General features: G+C 35.3%; 1 protein-coding gene across 1 annotated transcript in view; it reads right to left on the bottom strand.

Moving 5' to 3' along the window:
• Positions 1 to 5,716: 5,716 nt before the first annotated feature.
• PRTG (protogenin) overlaps positions 5,717 to 26,755 on the bottom strand; it is a 138,148-nt gene continuing 117,109 nt past the window's right edge. The window contains 6 exon segments of the mRNA XM_043988394.1: positions 5,717 to 6,121; positions 6,891 to 6,995; positions 8,974 to 9,139; positions 11,328 to 11,448; positions 13,978 to 14,160; positions 24,910 to 25,080. Coding sequence (XP_043844329.1) covers positions 5,717 to 6,121; positions 6,891 to 6,995; positions 8,974 to 9,139; positions 11,328 to 11,448; positions 13,978 to 14,160; positions 24,910 to 25,080 — 1,151 coding nt within the window.

Raw genomic sequence — 26,755 nt, 5'->3', positions numbered from 1 at the left:
GCAGTTTAGTTTACCCTTAATTTATCCCCTTGTGGATTATCCAGGCAATTTTAAATCCAAGGTTGTTGTATTTTCTATCTGAACAGTTCTTTAACTTTTCAAAGCATTTCAACTTTCCTATTTATCTTTAAAACAACCCTCAAAAATTAGTACAAAGAAAACTATATTCTAAAAACCCGATTCAGAAAGGTATGGAAACAATACTTCTTGCTCTTTACTCCAAGATGAAAATAGCATCAACTGTCAGGCTGATTCAACTCACCAACCTAATCTGAGGTATACTTTTTAAGGTTGTCTACGTAATGCTAAGACTATGAAAACTAGATTTGTGTTTAATATTGTTCAATTGGAACAGACCAGGGTAGCAAAAATAAATAAACTGAATTGGGTTAGTAGCAGTATTGTAAGAAAGAGCACTGGGTCCAGAAGTCCTAGCTTTGTAGCCACAAAGCATTCCATAAGTGTAAACTAATATTATACAATATTAGAACCAAAAAGGATTGGTTCTACCTCATTTTGCAGATGAGAAAACTGAGATTAGAAGTGTTCAATGAATTGCCAAAGAAAGAGTCAGTCCTGGAATCCACACTTCCTGAACCCTGGTCTAGTACTGTTCTCTTTTTACTACTCTGGTCCTGCAGGTAATAACTCCATTAGAACTTGGAAGGTAACCTGGTAGCACTTCTGATAATGTATTTTGCTATTGAAAAAAACAGGTTTGGGTTTTGTTTTAGGTTATGATTTTTGGGATAACTCAAGAGCAAACACTAGTACCAAATGCTCCTCTTGAAGCTAAACACATATGATGGAGAGTAACATAGCAACTGTTTTAAGCAAGAATAAAGATAGCTCGGAATAAAATTTTAATTCATAGTAAAAGAATTCAAGAAAAAATTAGGATGTCATATTAAATAAAATATAAATAGCTTCCAAAATACTGTTAAAATCCATAAGGATAGAGGCAAATATTTTTCTTAAATTTCCTGTTAAATTGGGATTTAAAAATTCTTTTAAAAGCACATGTTGGAAAAAATAAAGGTTAATTGCAAATGTATGAAATGTTTTAGAGAGAGAATTTAATATGGAAATTTGATAAAATGTCAGGCATTTTATGGTCTCTGCATCATGAAGAAAGGAACTAAATGAACCCACAAGGGCACCTAATCTCTTTGTCTGACCTTGGACTGTCTTTTTGAGCTGTAGAGGATTATAGGTGCCTTATGGGTAAGGGAATTTGATGGAGATAATTTAATTGTCAGGTTAATATAAGACTTTCCTATTATTCTTAAATACTTGGAAAATACATGAGTTTTCTGGCAAAAGACCAAAGACTGAAAACACACTTTGTACTAGCCTGGATTCTTGTTTTTAAAGCATACTTTAAAAATGAGTTCAAAGAGATTAAAATGGAATTCCACTTTTATGTTCATCTTCTAAGTATATTGAGCAAAATCCACAACAACAATTTATGGTGTATTCTGATCGCTAAAACCCTTACTCTGTGATCACAGTCAATAGAAATTGTTGTATCACTTGTGACTATTATGACAACTTGAATCAGAAGTCCACATAATAAATTGTCAGGATAAAAGTCTACAAAGTAAGTGTGTATTGTAATAGGCCTTGCAAAAAGTAAAAATAGCTGAATTTATTAACACTGTAGGATTAAAAATTGAACTAAATAAAATTTATGGCAAATTGATAAATTCAGCCTTTGCTAAATGAACCAACATCTGAGTTTGTTTGTTTGCTTTTTATATGAATGATTTTTTGCACTAAATTAAAATACTTTCCACACTATATTTTTTTGTGAACTTCAGTGGTTATTAAAGGTGTATCTACATTATGGCCCTGACAAGACAGAGTGCTTTATAGGTTGGCAACTGGTGAGCATCTTTCTCATAAGGATCTATTTCTGGTGCAAAGTACTACTAGCCCTATTATATTTCTCCCAGTGCTAGCAACATACTTAGCTGAAACAAAAGTAAATTTAATCCACAATGCTGATGATATGAACTTCCTTCACATCCTAAATTAAATTTCTGAAGTCAATTAAAACACTACAAGTTTATCTTGCTTTAAGCTAACCCAGAATTTACAAGACCAACTGGACACTAAAGAGTCTTTGCTTTACAAAAAAGATTTCCCATAAAATTCTTCTAATTAGCAACCTCTTTAGTACACTTAGTGATTTAAATAATGAAAATTTGATTTATAAATAATTTTCATTAGCATATATTGCAGAAAGTGAGATCTACCTGTTCTGTGATCACATCTGTTCATTTACCTATGTCCCTAAAAATTTACATGAAGACTCTTGCCCCCAATGTCATTAACCGAGGAAATTTTAAACCTTTTGGATTAACACTGAAGATAATCACCTCGGTTAATTCAGAGGGTTGCCATAATGATCTGATGCTGAATACAGTCTGATTAAATTTCTGGTGGGATTTCATGACCGGGCTGTTAGAGAAGAATTACCCTGTATTTGGTTTTTAAAAAATCCTACGGTTGAATCAGCAGATACAATGGAAAGTACCTATTCCTGACATCTGTATGTAGAATGGGCTCTGGAGAGGCATAATTGGTTAACATAAAAACAAGAGACAGAAGGGTTTAATGTACAACTAAATTTGCCTATATGCTGAGGTAACTTTAAATATCTTTGGTTTTTCTTTATTTGCTGATAAAAAGTACTTGAATAAAAACATTAATAGCACTGTAGCTATACTGCTTTTAATTATGTAAACTTTAATATCTTTAGCTACTAACGCTAAATATACTTTCTATCAGCCACTAAACATTATTTCAAATATGCTCATCTTTAATTTGCCATAGGCTAGCCTATATAATTTACTGGTCTTTGGTATGAAAATACTGATAAGCAACATCTACTTGTACATTTGACATAAAAATGAAACACATGTACTTACAACAAATAAATCTTTGGAGAAGAATACAGTTACCCTTTGCATATTAGCCCCTTTGGAGTGAAAAACTGTGAAGTGACACTTCTCTGAAAGAGAGCAATAAACTTCACCTTTTGGTAACAAATTCATACTTAGATTCAGCATGCTTTAGATAAGTAGAAAGTAATTTTTGCTGTACACTAACATTTTTGCTTGATGAGACATATAGGTGAAAAAAAATTCCCTCCAACAAGTAGATTCAACAATTTTAAAATATTTACTCCAATACTGTATAGTAGGAAAACTACTTGCTGAAGAAAAAAAAATTACACTTGACATTCTTTGGAACTATTTGTTGATAGAATGCTCTGGTACCAATAAGGTAGTTAAAATTGTAGAAGTCTATACTAATCTATTTAATCAACTATAAGTCCTATCATTTTGGGTTAGTAACTACTTATATAATAAAAATTTATACAGCACTTTAAACCTATAGATGTTTTTAGCTAATTGAATTTTTTGGGGAAAATAATATTCAATTTTCTTCGGAAAATTCTTTGGTAACAGGATTATTATTATAAAGCCTGTCTAGCAACAACATGTAAAAGAAAAAAATTACTGGTCCATGATAAGCAAAGAGTTAATAGCCTAAAGATCTGTATCAACTATGGCCTGGTTTATCAAAAAACAAACAAAATACTTTTCTTCAAGGACTATGGATTAGTGTCTTAGGCGTTTAAAACTATCTTCAAGTCAAACCAGTCCTAAGTGCATGTTCCATAATCTTGATGGGCTATTTTTTAGCTTTTTAAGATGCAAAGATTTTGAATTTTTGTTTGTTTTTTGATAATGCTTATTAAAAATTTTAAAGGTCTAGTTATATTCCATAATTTTAGACACTGGTAAATTTGGCCCTGTATAACTGCTCCAATTTAAAAAGCAAAAAACACCATACCCTGTCAGTTTGCCCACATTTCCATGAGGCAGCTTAAAAGCAACACAATGTTCCCTGAGTACAGGAAAAAAAATAACACTAGAATAAGTTTAAAAGGAGGTAGTATAAAACAGGAGCTATAAAAGGCAGGAGCAGCATTTATCCTTGCATCAGATTGTTCACCTAAAGCTCTGCTTTTTTAAATTTCTTCATGAAGCCCACATTTTAAATGGTCTCTTAATGGAAGCTTTGAATTCGAGTTAAAAGCAGTTGTTTTCTAAAACCACTTAAAATTGGTTTGCTTGTAAGTGTCTTCATTTTGGCACACAACTGTATATAATCCAATAAATATGTCCATATCATTGTTTGGGAATGATAGAGAAGGGGTCCTCTCTATATCTAGGGGCCTCCAGTTCATTTTAGAATCCTATCCAACAATGACCCTATTTACTTAGGGAAGGTTTTAATGATATTCAAATATAAAATTCCCCTTAAAATAAAGCCCCAAAGTAATTTCTAGACAATTTTATAAATTTAAAGGAATGGGGAACCATTTCAAGACTATATCATTTTTTAAAAATTCTCTTACACTGCTTGGTGCAGTGTTCAGCACAAGGTAGGTGTTCAACAAATGCTTATGACCTAAAATACTCTCTATAATGCTGAAGTTAACATCTTCATCAACAGCATTGATACTGAAGGAAGAAATAGTACTGATTTCTCTAAATAATTCAAGAACATGGATAGAGCTCTGAATACTTGTAACCCTAGATAAATCTTAAATAAGAATTTTGGAGAGCTATTGTACTTTACAATAAAAAGAATCCATAAAATTCAGTATATATTTAAGGCAACTCTATGTGCTCCTGTCCTAAGCAACTTTATGAAAATTGACAAGGCATAAGGCAAAAATTTCATAATAAATAATGGAAGGCACCGTTACTGTGATGTTCTACTAGCTCATTTTACTGTCTACTGGTGTTTATCCCAATCCTTTGGGAAGTTTCTTCATTCATTCAAAGCCAAGCCAGGATTAGGAAACAACCTACAAACTTAAAGAATTCATTCTCAAAAATGAGTGCTACAGTTAACCTTAGGAGAATGATGAATGTGAAGTATTTCCATGGACAGGCTGTAGACAGTATAACCTTTTGAACAACTGCCATCATTGAGGGCATACTGAAAAGGCACAGCTCTGGGAGGGTTATTTGGGTATACTCAGGCTCTACAGGCAAATTCTAAATGCCTTCAAAGATGTAATTTGCTACATGCGATTAGAAAATTGTTCTGTTATTTCAATAGAGGTACTTTTTTTTTGGCCAGTGATTAAAAATGGTCCCACTTCCCTCCACCTCCAATTAAATGGTTCAACACTTCTACTGGTTAGAGGTACTGAATGACCTCAACCATGTAGTTATTATAATATGCTAAAAAGTCAGAGCTTCAGATAAACATTCTAACTCTTCCACCTCTCACTCCTTTGATCAAACACATTACACATACAGCAATAAAAACAAAGCTAGTAGGAAGTATCATTGGTTACATAGCTGAAATCAACTATAACACAAATGAGGTCAATCAGTTGTCTTCAGAGTTCACCATTTGGCAAACTGAGGTAGATAGTCAGCAAAGCGGCTTAAAAAGTCCTCTTTGCTCCAGTGATATATTTTAAACTCTAGTCAGATATCTTGACCTTTCACATTTCTGACAATAAAACATTCAAAATAAGTGACTTTTAAAATAAACAAAAAAACATTCAACAAAAATATCAAAAACACCAGTAAGACATCAGGACGTTCACAACATGCTTTGGCTTCCTGTTCATTGTCCTTCGAACAGACATATATACTGTGAGAATGTCTGGCATGACTGTCTAGACTGGAAACTCATTTTTATCAAAGGACAGCATTACAGACTGTAATTGTAAAGATGAGGTAGAAGTCTGTTCAGCAACCAATGGTATTGAAGGGTCTTCACATTTATTCCTGGCAGGATCTCCACCTGAATCACTGCCTAAGAAGGAATTGGAGGTAGGGGGTGTGGTACTCATAACTGAAGACAGGTGTAGTTCATCATTAGACTCATGAGAGAATCTTCCAGAATCTCCAGTCTCATGGCTTCCTTCACTATTTGCTGAATGCTCTGTGTCGCCTGTAATCCCAAAGGGCACTTGGAAACTCGTTGGTTGGCCTGGAGAATTGGGGGAGTCTTCATCACTTATTAATACAGTAGTACCTGGCTGATAAAAGCAGACTGTTTGAACAAATCTTCTCTGAGGCTGTGAGGAAAAAAAAATAAAACAAAATAAAGCACTTACAGAAAATCTCAAATACTAATAAGTATAAATGATAATGAGTCTGATTTCATATGTTCTAGAAAAAGACACTCTTTAAATACAAACAAGATATTGTAGAGTCATTTCAGTCATGTCTGACTGTTCATGACCCCATATGAGATCTTCTTGGGAAAGATACTAGAGTGATTTGCCATTTCCTTCTCCAGCTCATTATACAGATAAGGAAATTGAGGCACACAGAGTTAGGGTCAGGGTCACATAACTAGTAAATGTCTGAGACTGGATCTGAACTCAGGTCTTCTTGACTCCAGGTCTGGCACTCTATAAACTGCACCAACTAGCGACCCATGTAATAGAATTTCCTAAATATTATCTATCTATCGACCTATTTTTAAATTTTTTATTTTTGCGGGGCAATGAGGGTTAAGTGACTTGCCCAGGGTCACACAGCTGTGTCAAGTGTCCAAGGCTGGATTTCAGGTCCTCCTGAATCCAGGGCTGGTGCTTTATCCACTGTGCCACCTAGCTGCCCTCCATAGTATCTATATTTTTGAGACAGTTAATTTTTATAAGTTGGGTAAGTACTTTCAGCAAATTATTTACTTTGTATGGCTATAATTAGTAACATCACACATAACATTCTAAGAAAGAGTTTAAAAAATAATGTATAGGTCTTTCTTTTATTTCTTTCTCCTCTTTATAAATACTTTTCCATATGGAGTACTTTCAGGCCTGAGTTTAGATGAGTTACCTGCTCAATTTTCACCTTCTTAGAGTCTTGAAAAAAGAGCCATTTCTTCTTAGGGTTACTTTTTGTTATAGGACCATAGCTATTAATAATTAGATCAGTTCCACCCTAAAAGGAAAAGGGAAATTTTAAAAAATTTTAACTTCAAAACTTTAGCATATTACATTTGTATTCAAAAGAAAATAACAATGAACAAGAAATAAACTACATGATATTGAGATATCAACATGGGATATTTATAAATTTATACCTTAACTGACCAAGGAGTCATCGAGTATGATGCATTTTTAATGTATTTTGTGGTACATACTATTTCTATTGTTCTGTGCTACATGTGAGCATCAATAGTCGAGTATGCTTTGATGAGCTTATCATTCATATCTATGGGTATTCCCATCAACAGAACAGATTATAATCCAACCATGCTTCCTTAGCTTCTTGTCATTCCTGTCTATGCCCTTCACCAAATCTACCTAACACAGTGGAGACCTTCCTCTAAGTCTTTCAATATTCTATAACATGCTTATGGGATCCCTCACTCTTCCTAAATGACTGGGCCACCTCCTTTTCTGGTCCTGATGATGGCTTTCAGGGTCACATCTCGTGTACAGACTACTATGCATCTGTCTTTTCATTATCTTTTGGGTTATTTATGATTCTGAATTTTCCAAGGTTGTGGCAATCCATTATTCCTAGCAGCAGGTAATTACTGGTAGAATAATGGCATTAAAAATTTTTGGTTTTTTGTCATTGTACAGCAATTTTGGTCATGTCTGACTCTTCATGACCCAAATTTGGGGTTTTCTTGGCAAAGATAATGGAGTGGTTTTCCATTTCCTTCCATGAGTTTTTTGTTTGTTTGTTTTGTTTTGTTTTGTTTTGTTTTGTTTTGTTTTGTTTTGTTTTGTTTTGTTTTGTTTTGTTTCTGGGGCAATGAGGGTTAAGTGACTTGCCCAGGGTCACACAGCTAGTAAGTGTCAAGTGTCTGAAGCCGGATTTTAATTCAGGTCGTCCTGAATCCAGGGTTAGTGCTTTATTCACTGCACCACCTAGCTGCCTCCTCTATGAGCTTTTAATTCTTAAACTATGCCCCCAAAAGTTATTAAACTGTGTGTAACTTTTGACCCAGTGATACCACTATTGGGCCTATAACTCAAAAAAGACCAAAGGAAAAAGGAAAAGGCACTATACACAAAAATATTTGTAACAGCTCTTTTTGTAGTGGCAAAGAACTGGAAACTGATGGAGTACCTATCAACTAGAGAATGGCTGAACAAATTACAGTATATGAATGTAATGGGATATTATTGTGTTGTAAGAAATGAAGAAGGGGATGTTTTCAGAGAAAGTAGGATAAACTTGTATGAACTGCTGGTGAGTGAAGTGAGCAGAACCAGGGTAACAATTAATACAATAACAACAGCATTGTAAAGACAAACAACTTTGAAAGAATTAAGAATGCTGATCAAAGAAATGATCATTGATTCCAGAAGACTAATGATGAAACACATTATCTGTCTCTTGAGAGTGAAGTCATGGGACTCAGGGTGCATGAGAGGCATTTTTTTGGACATGGCTAATGTTTTACTTGACCATGTATATTTGTTGAAAGGGTTTTGTTTTGTTTTGTTTTTAAATGGGAGGGAAAGAAGAGAAAATGTACTTTTTTTTTTTTTTTTTTTTTTTTAGTGAGGCAATTGGGGTTAAGTGACTTGCCTAGGGTCACACAGCTAGTAAGTGTTAAGTGTCTGAGGCCGGATTTGAACTCAGGTACTCCTGACTCCAGGGCCGGTGCTCTATCCACTGTGCCATCTAGCTGCCCGAAAATGTACTTTTAACTGAAAAAATATTAAATGTAGAAAATAAACCCCCACAAAAAGATGGGCTTCTAAAGCAGTGTGCATTTGAGGATCATTCAAAGTGCTTAATGATTTTTCAACTCTAATTCAGACCAATCTCCTCTTTAATCCTTTGAGAAAGCTGTTTTGCATATGGGCTAACTTTTTGATAAATGTATTTTATGCAGGACATAAAAATGTATATCGGTAATGGTAATACACTAAATTAGTTCCCAAGCTTAGAGTACCTTCGCATCGATGAAGCTATTTTGTGCTATCATTGGTAGTAAGGATTCTTCATTCCCTACAATTCCTTCCAGGCTCTTCCTCATCTCATTCCCACTGGCTAATGAGGCACTGGTTGGAGATAACTGCTCAGTTCCTGTTTGTGAAGTTTTAGAAGCAGATGTTTTCCTAAAATATTTTTAAATTAAAAAAAGGAAATATTACCACGGAAATATGCAAAAATACCAAATTTATATGAAATATATTTTGTGGAGAATAACATTCTCTAATATTTTTTCTCTAATATGTATAGCCATTATCACAATTAACTCTAGGTGTCAAGTTCTAGATTTTACCTTCATCACAAAACACTTTACTTTAAGGAACCTACTTTAATTCTCCCATTGGTTTCTATATATATAAAACCCTTTCCCTTAATAGTTAGGCATTAATTTTCTAACATTTATGAAGTGTTTCAGTTATTAAGTAGTAGTAGTATTTATTTCCAGTTTAGGTATAAACAATTACTTTCTTACCATATCATTTTCTAAAGATTTCTGAGATAACTTTAGCTTGTTGAACAGTCAAAACAGCTTTTATCTGATATGTTTAATGACAGTGGCCAGTTACAACAGTATACATTATGAACAAGACTTTGACATATGAATATTTGAACAGATTTAATGATTTATTCACCCGTAATTCATTTAACCTGAAATCATAAACTTTAAAAGATTTCTTTTAAAAAATCATTAATGTTACAAAATAAGACATTAAAACAACTGTTTTACTGAAGGTTTTATTACCAGTATAACACATTTATATAGTCAACTTTAAATGATCTGGTAATAGAAGGAAAACAGAAGCATGAATAATTTTTAAAACTTGTATGTTTGATTTTGACTTCCAAAAAGTAGATTTACCTTCTTAAGGATATTTTTGCTAGCCTAATATTCAAATTAAGAATACATTCTCTGAGCATAAATCAATTAAAGATAAAGGGACTTTATGAGTGAATGGCTAAGAGAATTATTCTAAAATTTAAAACCTTTGATCTAAATAAAGGATAATTTTCATAAGTCTAAAAATTGATTATATGTGGTCTACTTAAAAAAATTTAGATTATTTCCTTTGGTTTGATCAGCAATATTTCAAAAAAAAGTCAAAACATCTCAACTGTATAAAAATGATGTTTTTATGTTAAAATTATTTTTTCCCCTTTATTAAACAGGAAATTTTTTGCTCCCTTCACCCCAACCTATTCCTTAAACTTGTTACAGCTTGTCACAGGACTTAGTACAGTGAATCTGGAACCTGCCATCTGCATTTAGTTATTGTAGAAATCAACACTGGATTTTGAACTCACAAAAAAACTTTGTCATTTTGAATTTCAGGAAGGAACAGGTTACAAATTAAAAAGTTATCAGTTTTCCCTCCTCCATTTTAAGACATATTTTAACAGTTTAAATTAGAATGGCATGAATGATAAAAACCTGGCTCAGTGCTGCTTAAGGTGCACTGTTTAGGCAGCTACAATGTGGTTTGAAATGGTATCATGAAAATCGCCCTATTTTACATTGTAGAATTCTATTCCTCTCATATTCTGTTCATAGAAACCTTCAAATAATTCTCTTTAATTACAGATCAATGAGTTATTTTCATAGCAGCTTCCCCAAAAGGAGTAAACTATTTATATTACTCTGGTTAGCTGTAATCATAAAAATTTATTATTTCTTCCTGTACAACGAATCATTTAGGCAATTAAAATGGGTATTCAAACAAGTAGAAATCCAAGAGGTTTTGATTAAGGATCCCCTTCATAATCAAGTGTCTCTTGTTTAGTGCATCATATAGTAATAGCCTAAGAGTGTCCTGGCATCTCATTTTAAACACTAAAGAAACCAGGAAAATTTTTCCTTGAATGTTTCAATAGAACAACAATTTTTTTTGTACAAAGTAAACAATTTAAATGATGAGAAAATAATCTGTCCCATAAAGATTTATTTGTTAGAATTTCTATCACAAAGAATCCCATTAAAGTACAAAAATATAAATGAGACTTTTAATTAAAATTTTTTTTAATTTTGGTGAGGCAATTGGGGTTAAGTGACTTGCCCAGGGTCACACAGCTAGTAAGTGTCAAGTGTCTGAGGCTGGATTTGAACTCAGGTACTCCTGATTCCAGGGCTGGTGCTCTATCCACTGCGCCACCTAGCTGCCCCTAAATGAGACTTTTATATGGAAAAATACTAGTTCTGCCCCACAATTTTCTAAATTATTCTCTATACCATGACATTACTAATGTTGTTTGTTTTGTGGTTATAGTTATTTGCATTTTCTTTTAAACCATCTAAGATCTCTGTCAATGAAAACATACCTGGCTTTGCTTCGATAGATCAAAATGAGGATACAGATAAGTATGCAAGTCAGTGCTATGCAAACACCAACAACAATGCCAGTCATAGACTTCTGATCCAACTCATAATAACCAGAATAGGCTGTAGGGGAAAACAGTGTATTTATTTTAAAGACTATATCATACAAAACAAATCATTCTTATAGTTCAAAGAATTCTCAGTTGCTTGTTTGTTTTTTTCTTGTTTTACTTCTTCCTAAGGAAGAATATTGAATAATTTCACAGAGAATAGCAGTGCATGCCTATAATCCCTTCTACCAGAGAGGCTGAGGTTGGTAGGTCTCTTGATCTTGGAGAGTTCAAAGCTGTAGTGGGGTAAGGTGATCAGGCACACACACTAAGTCTGGCATCAATAGAGTGAGCCCCCTGGGAATGGAGGAGGTGGAGAGGTTGTGGACCCATGAGACTTCCTAAGAAAGGTCAAACTGGCCCATGTTGGAAACAGAACAGGTCAAAGATTTCATGCTAATCGGTAGTGGGATAGGGCCTGTGAGTGGTCATTTTCTACATGCAACTATTCTATATATATATGTGTGTGTGTGTGTGTGTGTGTGTGTGTGTGTGTGTGTGCATATATACAATCTAACATATAGTTGGATTCAAGAAAGAAATGAAGGAAGGAAGGAGGAAAGAAAGGCAAAAAGGGAGGGAAGAAGGAAGGATGAGAGGGAAGAAAAATAGTTTCAAATAGAAAATGGATATAAATTAAATACTATATTTTACAATCAAGAAAGTCCATTGGCTATTTTTATTTCAATATGTACAAAATATACCTGTTTCCTGATACATGGAAGGATTATATTCTAGTTAAGTCAGCTGAGAAGCAAACATCTATAGATTACAAATTATTTTTATGATTTAGAGACAGGGACTAGACCTGTGATTGCAGCTCCTAGATAAGAAAGCACCCCCCGCCCCTACCCATGTTTGTTGGCACCTTCTCTGGCTGAGAGTCTAAGGGAGTAGTAGCCTAAAATGTTGAAAGCTTAAGCAAGTTGTCCAGCGTCATAAAGCCTGTAAGTGTCAGAGATAGGACTTGAATCCAAATCTTCCTTGTTCCAAGGTCAACTCTTTGTCTGCTATACCATGCAACAAGTAGTCTGACTTAACATTAAAGAATTGAAGGTAGTCTGCTACAATGTTAGTCTCATCCTGTTGTTGCTACCTTGGCCACTCTTCAGTTGTCACTTCTGCTACTACCTTTACCTCTGTGGTTGCTGTATCTGGTCCTGAATGCCCACTTTCATGACAATCCATGCTCCATCGTATGCCCCTTACTGTCTCCTCCTTAGTACCACTTTGGAAGGCTACAAACTCACACTAGTCTGAGGAAGTCTCTACCTGCCAAGTGGGTGGAGAATGAAATACTGTCAGACTAGAGTGAGTAGCCTTTTAAGAGGTTTGTCTTACTTACTATTAAACAGTTTCCATAGAGGGAAAGAAGTAAATATTTTCTTTCACACTTTCTGTGAGAAAAGAAAACAGTGCCCTTCTTGGCCTATGCACTGCTAATGCTCATTTCCAGGCAAGTGAACAGAGGGGTTGCCCACCATTTATCTTTGGATACAGTTCATGAAAGTTTTTCTTGGAAGAGAGGTGATGGAGAGTAGGGCAGATATCGGTAACTGCAGCTAGGACTAAAGGGGCTTCTTCACCCAGTGATAGCATAGAGGGCAAACAGTACTGAGCCTTAGGATAGTGGCACTAACAGCAGGAATGTGATTACAGTAGGAAAAGGAATGTGAATGTGGTAGAGAGAAGGTCGAAGTAAGGTAGCCTTAACCAACTTGCAGATTTATAGCATTTACTTTTAAACTTCTCCTAGCTTAGAATCCCACAAAGTGGGCTTCTTTATCTTAGGTGAAGCCTGCATTTATAACTGTTTCTGAATGGCCAATAATATCCTGAGAAAGTATGGTCTCAAGTTCTGCCCACAGAACCACACAAAGACATTATCTGTTAGTGAGCACTTTTTGTACATACAGAGGTATTCTTTCTCTTCTTATACACAGATGTGTCCAATTAATATCCAACATGGGGGAGGAACCAATCTCCTCTTTCCCATAAATAACAGACAACTTTGTGGGAGATATAAAACAGAGGCAAAAAAAATCTGACCATGGAATATAAGACTTTTCTCAGTAGAGGAGCTAGACTTATGCCACTATATACAAAGTGTGTAGGTGGCATCGTTTGGTGGTAGGTTTTCAGGGTGGCAAAAATATGAGAGAAGTGGTTTCCCCCTCCAGATAATTGTCCCACTCTGCTGTTTATGGCTTTTATTAAAGATTTTCCTCCTCAGTAGTTGGTACAAATAGTTTCTGTATAAGATGTTAAATCACTGTTAATTCTGCCAAAGGACCAAAAAGGAGAACTGGAGAATTAGAGGCAAAGCAGATCCAAGTGCAGATCCAGATAGTTCCAGGCAGGTGTAAAGGGAAAACCAGAAGAAAATAGTATGAGAAGTGAGGTATACAACCTTTCATGGAAAGTTTAGAAGTAAAGAATAACAAGTACTGACATTGCTATTAGAGGGATTAAAGAAGGAAATATAAAACTAAATAGATTTTTTCCCCCTAAGGTTTGAGAAAAATACAGCATCTGTACAGACCTTTGGCATCTGCAGAATCTAAACGTTTCGGCCTTTGATTTGATTCAGAGGTTTCCTTTGGAAGAACCGCAAGCTCTACTGAATTTGAGAAGGGTCCTTCTCCTACTTCATTGGATGCAGCTATCTTGACAATGTAGACGTTTCCTGCCACTAGATTTTCTAGCAAAGCCATGGTTATTGCTCCTACAAATACACAAATTCCTGGTTAGCACAAGCAAATTCTCTTGAGAATATCTCCCATTTATTTAAGACTTTACAGTTTACAAAACACTTTTCAACACATCTCATTTGATCCTTATAATACCCCTATAAGGTAGGGAGTTCAAGTATTATTATTTCCATTTTATAGATGAGTAAAACTGAAAGCCTTAGCAATGTTAAATGACTTGTCTGAAGTCAAATAGCTAGTTAAGTGGCAGACCTGGGATTCAAACAGGTCCTATGATTGTAATCTAGTGCTACCTCCCCATACCATTATTTTTAATTATGATTTTAAAAAAATTTTAGTGAGGCAATTGGGGTTAAGTGACTTGCCCAGGGTCTCACAGCTAGTAAGTGTTAAGTGTCTGAGGCTGGATTTGAACTCAGGTCCTCCTGACTCCAGGGCCAGTGTTCTATCCACTGCGCCACCTAGCTGCCCCTCCCCATACCATTCTTTTTTGTTTGTTTGTTTTGTTTTGTTTTGTTTTGTTTTTTTGCGGGGCAATGGGGGTTAAGTGACTTGCCCAGGGTCACACAGCTGGTAAGTGTCAAATGTCTGAGGCTGGATTTGAACTCAGGTATTCCTGAATCCAGGGCCAGTGCTTTATCCACTGCACCACCTAGCCGCCCCCTTGTTTTGTTTTTTGTGAGGCAATTGGGGTTAAGTGACTTGCCCAGGGTCACCAGTAAGTGTTAAGCATCTGAGGCCAGATTTGAACTCAGGTACTCCTGACTCCAGGGCCGGTGCTCTATCCACTGTGCCATCTAGCTGCCCCTCCCCATACCATTCTTTAAATGCAATTTTTAAAAGTCAATCAGCTGAGCAGGAGGAGTTCAGAGAAACCTGGAGGGTCTTGCGTGAGCTGATGATGAGTGAGATGAGCAGAACCAGAAGAACATTGTACACAGTATCATCAACATTGAGTGTTGATCTACTGTGATGGACTATATTCTTCTCACCAATGCAATAGCACAGAAGAGTTCCAGGGAACTCGTGATGGAAGAGGATCTCCAAATCCAGAGGGGAAAAAAAAAAAAAAAAGAACTGTGGAGTATAGATGCTGAATGAACCATACTATTTCTTTTGTTTTTGATGCTTTTGTTTTTTTCTATTTTGAGGTTTTTCATCATTGCTCTGATTTTTTCTCTTATAACATGACTAATGCAGAAATAGGATTAATGTTATTATGTGTGTGTATATATATATACATACATATATACATATATACATATATATACATACATACATACATATATATATATATATATATATATATATATATATATATATATATATATATATATATATATATATATAACCTATATCAGATTACCTGCTGTCTAGGGGAGGGGAGGGAGGGAGAAAAATCTGAAATTGTAAACAAAAGTTGAGAACTATCTTTACATGTAATGGAAAAAAATAAAATACTTTATTAATTTAAAAAAAAGTCAATCAACAAGTATTTATTAAACATCTACTATGTGCCAGTAATTATGATAGACTTTTGTGGGTAAAAATGCAATAAAACAAATTCTACTCAAAAGGAACTTATATTCTAATGAGCATGGGAGAATGAGCACAAGTACATATATAAAATATGCAAAATAAACTATAAACGAGTTCAGATAAATACGGAGTAGTAAAATATGAAGTAATTTGTAATGTGTAAGCTCTAGCAGTTGTGGAAGATCAGAAAAAGCTTCCTGTAGAAGGTGGTATCTATACAGAGTCTTGATGGAATAGGGGGATTGTTTGAAGCGGAGACGAGGAGGAAGCCTCTTTCAGAAATGGTGGATGGCCAGTGCAAAGACATGAAGGGAGATGGAATATCATGTGTGGGAAACGGAGAGAAAGCCAGTCTGGCTGGATTGCAGAATGCAGAAAAAGAAGCAATACACAAAGATTGTTTGGGCCCAGTCTGTGAAGGACTTTAAAAACTAAACACACGAGTTTATATTTTAGGTAACAAGGAATCACTGAAGTTAAGATTAAGGGAGGGACTTGGTCACATCTGTACTTAAGGAAAACCACTTTAATGAAGAGTAGTCTAGAGTAGGGAAGAGACTTGAAGCAGGGAGATTAATTTGGTCACTGCAGTAATCTAGGTGAGAGGTGACAAGGATTTAAACTTAAATGCTAGCTGTGTGAATAGAAAAAAGGTTGATTTTTTTTTAAAGGGTTGATTTTTAAGAGATGTTGTGGAGGTAGAAATTGCAAGATTTGGCAGTGCTAAGAGTAATATTCCAATCCCTCCCCACTTTGCAAGTTAGTTTTTCCTTAAAAGTTATAAAAACATTTCTTGATACCTGGTTGCCTTAAGGGAATAAAGGCTCAGACTGTTGACATATCTCATCATTGTCAGAGCACAAAAGAATCTTGAGGAGCTCCAGGAATGATACATGACTGGTGTATCATGAGAGGTAATAGTCAAGGGAGCTTTGGTCAACTGAATCAGCTTAAAGTATCCTCATTGCCTACACTTGTTTAATGTTCTTCTCTTGCCATCGCTAAGGAAATTTCTTTTTTGTTAGGTATTCAGTGACCTAAGGAATAGCTCATTTTGTTTCAATTTTGAACCTCATCAACTAGGGGACTGGCCTGGGTGAGACCCAGCCCACAGCAGCAAGTAACTCAATAAATTAGGTGAGGGGCAATGAGAAATCAAGGTTAATGCTAAGGTTATAAACCTACGAGATTGGAAAAATGGTCATAACAAACACAAATAGGGGAGTTTAAAACAGGGGAGAGTTATAGGGAAAAGATAATGAGCTTTCTATGTTGAATTTAAGATGAGTCTAGGACATTCAGTTTGAAATGTCCAATAGGGAATTAGTAATGTGAGATTGAAACTCAAAGAAATTAAAGAATGATTACTATTTTCTTCTTAATAAATGGAGATAGAAGATTCCTACCTGTACAATGTAAACTATGAGAAAAAATTGAAATTAATATGCAATCCTCAAAATTTGATGAGCCCTGATATGACATGTCTATTTGAAACTCTACAATGATTTTGTTATCATTTAGTCATTTTTCAGTCATGTCTGACTCTACATGACCCCTTTTGTGATTTTCTTAGCAAAGATACCGGAGTAGTATGCCATTTCCTTCTCCAGCTCATTTTACAGATGAGGAAACTGAGGCAAACAGGGTGAAGTGACATTTTCAGGGTCACACAGCTAATAACTGTCTGAGGGTGGATTTGAACTCAAGTTTTCCAGACTCTGGTCCTGGCACTCTATCTGTTGTGCCACCCAGCTGCCAAATTATAATAACATGGTGTTATCCTTTATTTTTTTAATGAGATTGCCCAAGTGGCAGAATTCTAAGCAAGAAGTTGCCCTAACTGCACCTCAGGATGGATCATACAGGGCCACCCAGGATTTGTACTAGGTCTTCAACAAATCTACTATGACTCTGGGACACCCTAACAGTGAGTCTATAACTAAGGACTTTACTCCAAGTTTATATCCGATGAACTATTGCCCCCTTGTTGCTTCCATTATGGGAAGTCAGCAAGGGCCTAATCTTTTAAGCTGGAGTCCTAATGCCCATGGCACCACTTCAGTCACGGGGTATGAGACAGCTAATCTAGAATGGCAATATCAGGAGTTTACTGGAGCATGTTTTGGTGATCTTAGGTTTCAACTTGACCTTAAAAGCATGTGATCTCCTTAGGAGTACAACTGTTAGATAAACACACAGACCCCTATATTTAGAGTTTACTTAGGCAAATAGGATTTTTTTTTTAAGAAAGAGAGAGATGTCCTGACATACTACATTCAGCTGGTATAAGGAACGCTTTTTAAAATTTTTATTTACTTTTTTGAAATTTCCCAAATAAAGAAGTAATTTAATGGAATTACTATTGTTTTGATATTCTTTTTGCTATGGAAGACGAAAAATTTTCAATCTGAAAACAGTGGCTTCAAAAGTTTCAAAACATCATTATTCTCTTTTCTAAATAAGTTTCGTTTTAAACAGTGAAGTTTTTAAAGACTTAGTTCCATTTAAAGGATTATTTCCTCATATTCATGATCAGCAAAATATGTAAAAGAAAGGACTAGGGTTTTTTAAAAAGGCAAAAATACACTAAAGACCCTAACTCTTTCATAAACGAAGAATCCAAAAAACTGAAAAAGGTAACAGAACAGAAGCAAAACATGAAGACTGACAAAAGCAGTCATTTTCAGCACCATTTTAAAAGGCAAAAGTTCATATATTGAAGTAGTAGAGAACCTGTCCCAATGGTGCCTTTCAGATGAGCTGAATCATTAAAAAGCCTGATCTCTTTGGGCTGATTTACTGCACACCAGATGTGTAAAAGCTGTAACCTCTGATCTTACTTGGAGATCAGAGGGGGTGGGGGATGGTTCTTCAAACTGCACAGGCAGTAATTCACCATCACATTATTGCCTGACCATTTTACCAAGTCACCATTTTAGACAACATCACAGAAACTCAATTGACAGATTTAAAAATATTGTAACTCATGCAATAATTTTGCTTTTGTTTGATATTAAAAATTGAACCAGTTAGGGAACATTTTAAATATTTGCATCTGAGAGGTGTGTGTGTGTGTGTGTGTGTGTGTGTGTGTGTGTGTGTGTGTGAGAGAGAGAGAGAGAGAGAGAGAGAGAGAGAGAGAGAGAGAGAGAGGTGGGGGGGAAGAGAATGAGAATCAGACAAACAGAAATTCACTTACACATCAGGCAGATTCATAGAGACAAGTGACAAGCTATTCTGATAGTAGATTTGGAGGATAGGGTATTGGTACCAATGGCAGTGAGAATGATATTCATTTGTAGTTGTTCAGTTTCATTTGTGTCCCACTCTTCATGACCTCATTTGGAGTTTTCCTGGCAAAGATACTGGAGTAGTTTGCCATTTCCTTCTCCAGCTTGTTTTATAGATGACAAATTGAGGCAAACAGGGTTAAATTATTTGCCCAGGGTCACACAGCTAGTAAGTGTCAAATGTCTGAGGCCGGATTTGAACTCAGGTCCTCCTGAATCCAGGGCCAGTGCCTTATCCACTGCGCCACCTAGCTGCCCCCACACAGATGTTGTTGTTTTTTTAAAATATGAACTACTACATAGGCACATCTTTCCCAATTTGTACTGGTACAGTTAATGCTTTGAATCTAAATTTAACTTTATATTTATTCTTTTATTAATATTTATTCTTAGTAAATATAACCTTACTAGCTTATGTACATTGTTGTAGGATGCTATATACTTTTTTTTTTTTTTTTTTTTTTTTTTTTTTTTAGTGAGGCAATTGGGGTTAAGTGACTTGCCCAGGGTCACACAGCTAGTAAGTGTTAAGTGTCTGAGGTCGGATTTGAACTCAGGTACTCCTGACTCCAGGACCGGTGCTCTATCCACTGCGCCACCTAGCTGCCCCTTGCTATATACTTTTTAATCTAGAATTTGAAGAATATTTATTTTTATTATTCATATTTAAATTAAATCCTATATTCTTTGGTTCTAATCTTCAAGGAAGGGATAAAGTTTTTGGGTTTTTTCCCCACACAAAGAATACAGTTAAATTGTTGTTTACCTGTGAGTGGCTCTTAGTATTTCTTCCCTACCCCATGTATCAAGTCAGAAATAGAGAAAAAGCTGCATATCTCTAACACAAAAGATTTATAAACATAAATAATTTCCACTTTTTAGGAGAAGTAATTCTTGGAAATAGCATGGAAAAATAAAATTATGAATAACAGATCATTTTGATTTCAGGCACTGTTAAAATTAGAATGACCTATTCAGAGGATACCCATTAATTGGGGAATGGCTGAACCAGTTGTGGTATATGATTGTAATGGAATACTATTGTATCATGAAAAATGATGAGCAAGATGATTTCAGAAAAACCTGGAAACATTACATGAACTATTGCAAAGTGAAGTGAGAAGAACCAGGAGAACACTGTGCATGGTAACAGCAATATTGTACAATGATCAACTATGAATGACTTAGCCATTCTTAGCAATACAATAATCCAAGACAATTTCAAAGGACTCAGGATAAAAAATGCTATACACCTCCAGACAAAGAACAATGGAGTCTGAATGCATATAGTAGCATATTATTTTTCATTTTCTTTATTTTCCTCATGGTGGTTTTTTTTTCTGTGTTTTCTTTTACAACATGACTAATAAAGAAATGTTTTGTAGGATTGCATATATATAACCTATATCAAATTGCTTACTTTCTCAGAGAGGAAGAAGGGGGGAAAGGAAGAGAGAGAATTTGGAACTCAAAATTTCAAAAAATGAATGTTAAAAATTGTTTTGACATGTAATTGAGAAAAATAAAATGTAAATTAAAAAAAAAGAATGACCTATTCAGGTCAAATGGAATAAGGTTACCTTTCCCCACTAGATGGTGCTCTAACATTTCTTGAAAAAGAAATGTCTGCATTTGAGAGCAAAATGTAATTCCTTTTTAAAATTCTAGATGCAAAGTAACCCCCCAAAACCCCACCCCACCCCAAACAAAACAACAAAAAATATCCTGCTCACATACTTAAAATTCTTCACTGTTATAAACACAACACTCTTTGGTCATAGCTCAAATATCATGGAACAATTTGGGCCTGCTTAGGGCACATATAAAGACAAAAAATCTGCTTACTCCCCAAACCAGTAAAACACTGCTCATGCAACAATTCTTATAAGCAAGACCTCATATGTGGGGTGTCTTTGAACCCACAGCAAGTACTCCTGTCTCAGGTTTTGTATATTGCATTGTGGTGTAATAAACTGATTTTCTCATAATAATTCCATGAGATAATCAATATAAAGGCATATATAGTTTGGTGTGATAAGATTAAGAAAAGATTAGTACTGAAATATCTATCAAGCCTTATATCAGCAGATATACTAGTGACTATACTCAATATATCTATTCTGTTGTAAAATATAGGCTCTTATCTGCTTAGATGGGATGACTTCTTTAGATGTCATTGTTCATTTCCCAGGAAATTAAAGCACTGGGAAAAGGAAGAGGAAGGGAATCAGCATTTATATAGCACCTACCATTTGCCAGGCATTGTGCTAAGCACTTTTTAGAAAAATTATCTCATTTGATCCTCACAATAACCTTGACAGGTGGGCATTTTACAGTTGAGGGCATTGAGATAACCAGAGGTTAAGTGACTTGACCAAGGTCATTCATCTAGTAAGAACCTGAAGCTAGATTTGAAGTAAGTTCTTCCTGATTCCTGGCCCAGCACTCTACTGCACCACCTCTCATACCATAATACTCAAAGATTGAATTTTGTATCCCCAAACATTATCTTAGCTCTGTTGTCTGATTGTCTGATATCCTGAAATAGCTTGTTTTATAATAAACCAACAGACTGACTTTTCCATAGTGGTCTTGTCTTTAGTTGATTTTAGAAAATATATTTATAACTTCCAAGATTATTCCTGTTTGACTATTCAAAAATCAAGATAGTTTCCTTTGTAGATATCATCTGAATCTTGAGATTACAGTTAACTGGACTTATTAATAAGTTTGAATATTTAAGAATTTTGATCCTTTAGACAACCCAATTAATACTGAGTCTTAATCCTTTAGAGGAAATTAATGCAAAAGTTTTTTTTTAAGTACTTGGGGATGGACAGAGTGCCCAAGGTTGTGATTCTCCCTCATACTTACTAGCTGGGTTACCATTGCTGAGTTATTTCCTCTCTCTGGGCCTGTTTCCTCATATGCAAAATGGGGTTATTATAATAATGCTTATAATACCTAGCCCATAGGTTGGTTATACAGCTCAAAAGAAAGAATGCATATGAAATGTTTTGAAAACTTTAAAGCACTACATGTCAGTTTTCAAAACAGAAACTCAGGCAGCAAATATTTATTAGGATTAAAGAAAAGTCTAAATTGAAGATTGTTTCTAAAGAAAAGAAATTCTATTAGTTTCAAGCATAAAAATAACTTTAGTTAAGCCAAAAAAGGCAGCAAGATATTATGGAATGAGGGGCAGCTAGATGGCGCAGTGGATAAAGCACTGGCCCTGGATTCAGGAGTACCTGAGTTCAAATCCGGCCTCAGACACTTAACACTTACTAGCTGTATGACCCTGGGCAAGTCACTTAACCCCAATTGCCTCACCAAAAAAAAAAAAAAAAAAAGATATTATGGAATGAGCTCTAAATTAGCATTTGGAAGACCTGAATTTTAGTCCCACCTTTTCCAATAACTAGCTGTGGGAAAATCACTTAAATGCTGTCGGTTTCTTTCTAGATTAAAAATTCTATGATAAAGTATTTGCCCAATTAGAGCCTCTGCTTTAATGAATAAATGTGACTGGATAAAAACTAAAGAATTAGCTTATTTTCTCCTGACCTGGTCTTTCGATAATAGGCTATCTATCCCCTAGTTATGTCTCTTCCTGTCTGGTAACTGTAGCTCTTCTTCTTGCTCCCTCCTCTGGCACTCTCTATAGTTGGCATAATCCTCATTAGAAACTTCTAATTTCTTAGATAACTGAAACCTCCCTGCCTGTGACCTTGGGGCTGGAGACCAATGAGAGTCAACTAGGTTAGACAACCCCCCTCCTTATATATGATTGTGAAGAAGTAATTATCCCTAGCTGACTCCAGAGCTGCCATGAGCCCTGTGTAGAACAAGGTGCCATGAACCATGGATACAGAAGTCCTAGAATATCGTAACTTCCTCTTTCTGACATGGCCTGAAGAACACTGTGATGGAAACTCAATGGTAACATCCTTTCCAAGACCTGGGAGGGAGGGAGGGAGACAATAGGAAGAAAGGAGGGAGATAAGACAGAGGGAGTGTGAAAAGGAAAGGGAGAGGGAAAGAGGAGAAAGAAAATCTATGTGCCCGAGGGAGTCAGAAGGGCATCGATGGAATACTAGGTGGTGCAATAGATAGAGTGTTGGGCCTGGAGTCAGGAAGACCTAAGTTCAAATCCGGCTTAGACACTTATTAGCTGTGTGACCTGGGGAAGTCACTAAACTTCTTAGCCTCAAGTTTCCTCATCTGTAAAATGAGGATAATTGCATCTATATCCATCCCAGAGTCATTGTGAGGATAAACTGAGACAATATTTGTAAAGCACCTTGCAAACCTTAATATGAAAGCCTTACTATAAAACCTTAATATAAAAGCTAGCTATCATCATCTTCATCACCTAGTTTGGAAATGTGAATCCTAGTCCCATTGTTAGGGGCTGATGAACTATTCTAGTCTGAAAGTGCCGGTCCTTGTCTAGTATAAAGAAGTGGTCAGGGGACTAACTAGTCAGGGGACTAACATATGACCTACTGACCACATCACTTACTTACTTAAGAAACTTCAATGGCTGTCTATAGCCTTTAGGATAAAAGACAAGATTCCTGTATAGCATTTAAAGTTATTCATAATAGGACTCTATTCTTTTCAAGTAGTTTATGAACCATATCCCTCCTATACACTTGACATGCCAGTCACACCTATGTTTCCTTTGTGATGACTTACCTCCCATCTCTGTGCCCTAGCATCACTTGTCCTCTATCCTTGAAATAGACTCTTAACTCTGTCTCCAGGGAACCTAGGTCTTTTCAAGGCTCAGTTTAAGTGATACTTCCTATTAAGAGGTCTTTCCAAATCTGTGAGGTTGTCAGTGCCCCACCTCCTAATAACTTGTGCATCCATCTATCTATCTATCTATCTATCTATCTATCTATCTATCTATCTATCTATCTATCTATCTATCTATCTATCTATCTATCTATATCTCACAAGCAAGTTGTATTCCCATTATTGAATAGAGAGGCAGCTAGGTGGTTTAGTGGATAGAGTTCTGGACTGGGATCCAGGAAGACCTGAGTTCAAATCCAGTCTCAGACACTTACTGTGTGGCCCTGGGGACATTACTTAACCTCTGTTTACCTGAATATACTGGAGAAGGAAATGGAAAACCATTCCAGTATCTTTGCCAAGAAAACCTCATGGATGAGTATGGTCCACGGGATGATGAAGAGTCTGACACAACTGAACAACAATTAAATAGAAGCTATTTGAGGGTAGAGACTGTTTCACTTTTGTATTTGCATCCTAGCTACCTATCACATCTGGCTGGCACATAGTAAGCACCTCAGAAATGCTTACATATTGATTCCCTTATTGTCAGTTGCCTTTTGCTTCCTTGGATTTGTTTTGTTAAACACATGCTGTTCCCTTAAATATCCTCACAAAGGGTCCACTGCTTTCAGCACTGACTGGCTTGTCTGGTAAACCTATGCCCTTACTATCCTAGCAATGGATTTGGAGGGTTGTCCTCTGTTTCCATTAAAATTACATGGACATTTATAATACCTGTGCATAGGTTCTTCTAATATTTATTCTCTTAATTGGGTAAGCAATCCCTGTGAAATCTTAGTTATACAATCAATTTGTTTATGAAATTTTAAATTTTTTTTCACAGTGCAAAGCTTCTATCTACCTGAATAAGTTAAATCCAAGTTTATGGTGCTTTGTTGTTTACATAATGACCCATATACAAAAGCCAGGCATCAGCACAAAGGGTTGTTAGGAATTGCCCAAATGCTGAGAAAATGTAAATCCAAAATTTAAAAAGAATTACTAACAGTTTTTAAAATTGAATTAAAAACACATCTTCAGAGCATCAATCCTTTCGACAAAATAGGTAATCCTATGGTAGATTAATTTAGCTTGTTTCCAATTCTTGCTAATTATGATTGTATTTACCTTCTCGGTGTAGGACTTGCCACTCTCCAGCAATCCAGGCCTTCCTAGAAGCATACAGGATAGTGTAACGAGTCACAACTGTTGCAGGGCCATCAGGGGGTTTCCAAGAAACTAAAGCAGTGTCATCCTCTATCAAAGTCACCTTCACTCCAACTGGTGGGCCTGATGGCGCTATGCACACACACACACACACAAATTTACAATATTACTAGGGAAAAATGGTGCATTGGTATTTAAATTACCTTAGCCAATTCACTTAAGAGAAAAATTAAACATCTGGAAATCACTATCAAAGGCTCAAAATAAAATCTTGGGAAGACTATTAGGTAAATTTCATTTCACACATGTCTTTTTAAAACCCAAATCAAAGTACAAAAACTCCTGAACAGAAGAGGCTGGCTGGTTCATTCAATACATAATCTCAACACTCGCATGAGTGCAAGAGGGAGTAACAAAGTACAAGGGGGAAAAACACTAAGAAAAAAGTTCTCGTATTATAAACTTGCAAAAAGCACCAGGAGGCAAACTTACATGAAGACAATCTGGTTTTGTGACCCTGGGCAAGTTACTTATCTTAAGAAATTCCTCAAACTTAAAAAAAGTTTTTAAAAGGTAAAGAGAGAATTGCATGAATTATTCTATCAGAAGGTTGTAGTCACTAAAGATGTGTTTGCTGCCTGTTCACTGAAAGGGCAACTATATAGTATGACAATGGCACCTTTGTTTTCATTACTGTGCTATCAGTAAAGATTATATTCAAATGCACTACAAGCATCTATTATTCCATTTGGTACCTGCAGTCTGCTTATGGATTCTATTTTATAAAAGTGAGCCAATCTAACAAACAGAAAAACAGCTGAAGGAAATAGTATATGTTATTTCTTATTAATTAATAACTAGCTTTGAGCACAGTTATGGAGTATTAGGTAAACACATATGTAATATATTTGTATATAAGTGCTTTTGTGTTAACTTGCAATTACCTAAGATCAGTAAATTGATTAATTGCTCCTATGTTGGTATTTCTGGTTTAATTTACCAGATCACAAATTCCTATGGACCATTGGTTTATGAAAATGGTCTACATTGGACCTCACAAAATGATAAACTGATTGTTTAATGTGCTCTAAAAGCTAATTATTTTTGTGCTTTAAAAATACCCTTTAATATTTTACATGATCACATAATTTACTAAATTAAGCCTTTTTTCTAACATGAATAATATTTTTGCTTTTGTTAGTCTAGCAAGTACAGAAAGAAATAGCCTCTGAGACCAAAATACTTCATCATGCTCTATGGGAGGTTTGAATGGAGGGAAACCAGTTCTACTATACATTGGTATTATACATCAATATTGAGGCATCAAGTTTTAATTTACCACAGTTATAATGAGTTAACAGTATGATAGGGCTACTTAAAAATGCATAGAATATTATGATTATATTATCATAATATGTAATACAATATTGATGTATTGACATGATAAACAAAATGTTAAAAATCACAGTAAGCCATATAAATTCACCTGTACTGTGTTGCTTAGTTTTCTATTTTAAGAGAAACTCATAAAAATGAGTTCAGTTTGATTTTTAAGATGTCTCAGGACTATCCAAATAATTTTTTTTCCTTTTGTGGTAGGAGGAGTGGATAAAAAGAAGGTTATTTCCAACACGTTTTTGTGTGATATAGATATGAACTTCAAATATAAACTAGAATTTCAGAGCATTTGGAGGAGAAATGTATTATTAGCTTTACTAAATTCTAAAATTGTTCTGTCAGTCAAAAAACACTCTGATGGGGAGCAACTATGAAAACTAGTGCCTCAAAATAGTTGCTTTCTAAACTG

This window comes from Dromiciops gliroides, chromosome 2, assembly GCF_019393635.1.
Source record: "Dromiciops gliroides isolate mDroGli1 chromosome 2, mDroGli1.pri, whole genome shotgun sequence".
NCBI lineage: Eukaryota > Metazoa > Chordata > Mammalia > Microbiotheria > Microbiotheriidae > Dromiciops > Dromiciops gliroides.
The sequence above is the reverse complement of the archived record's forward strand: the minus strand, read 5'-3'. Positions and strand labels throughout refer to the sequence as shown.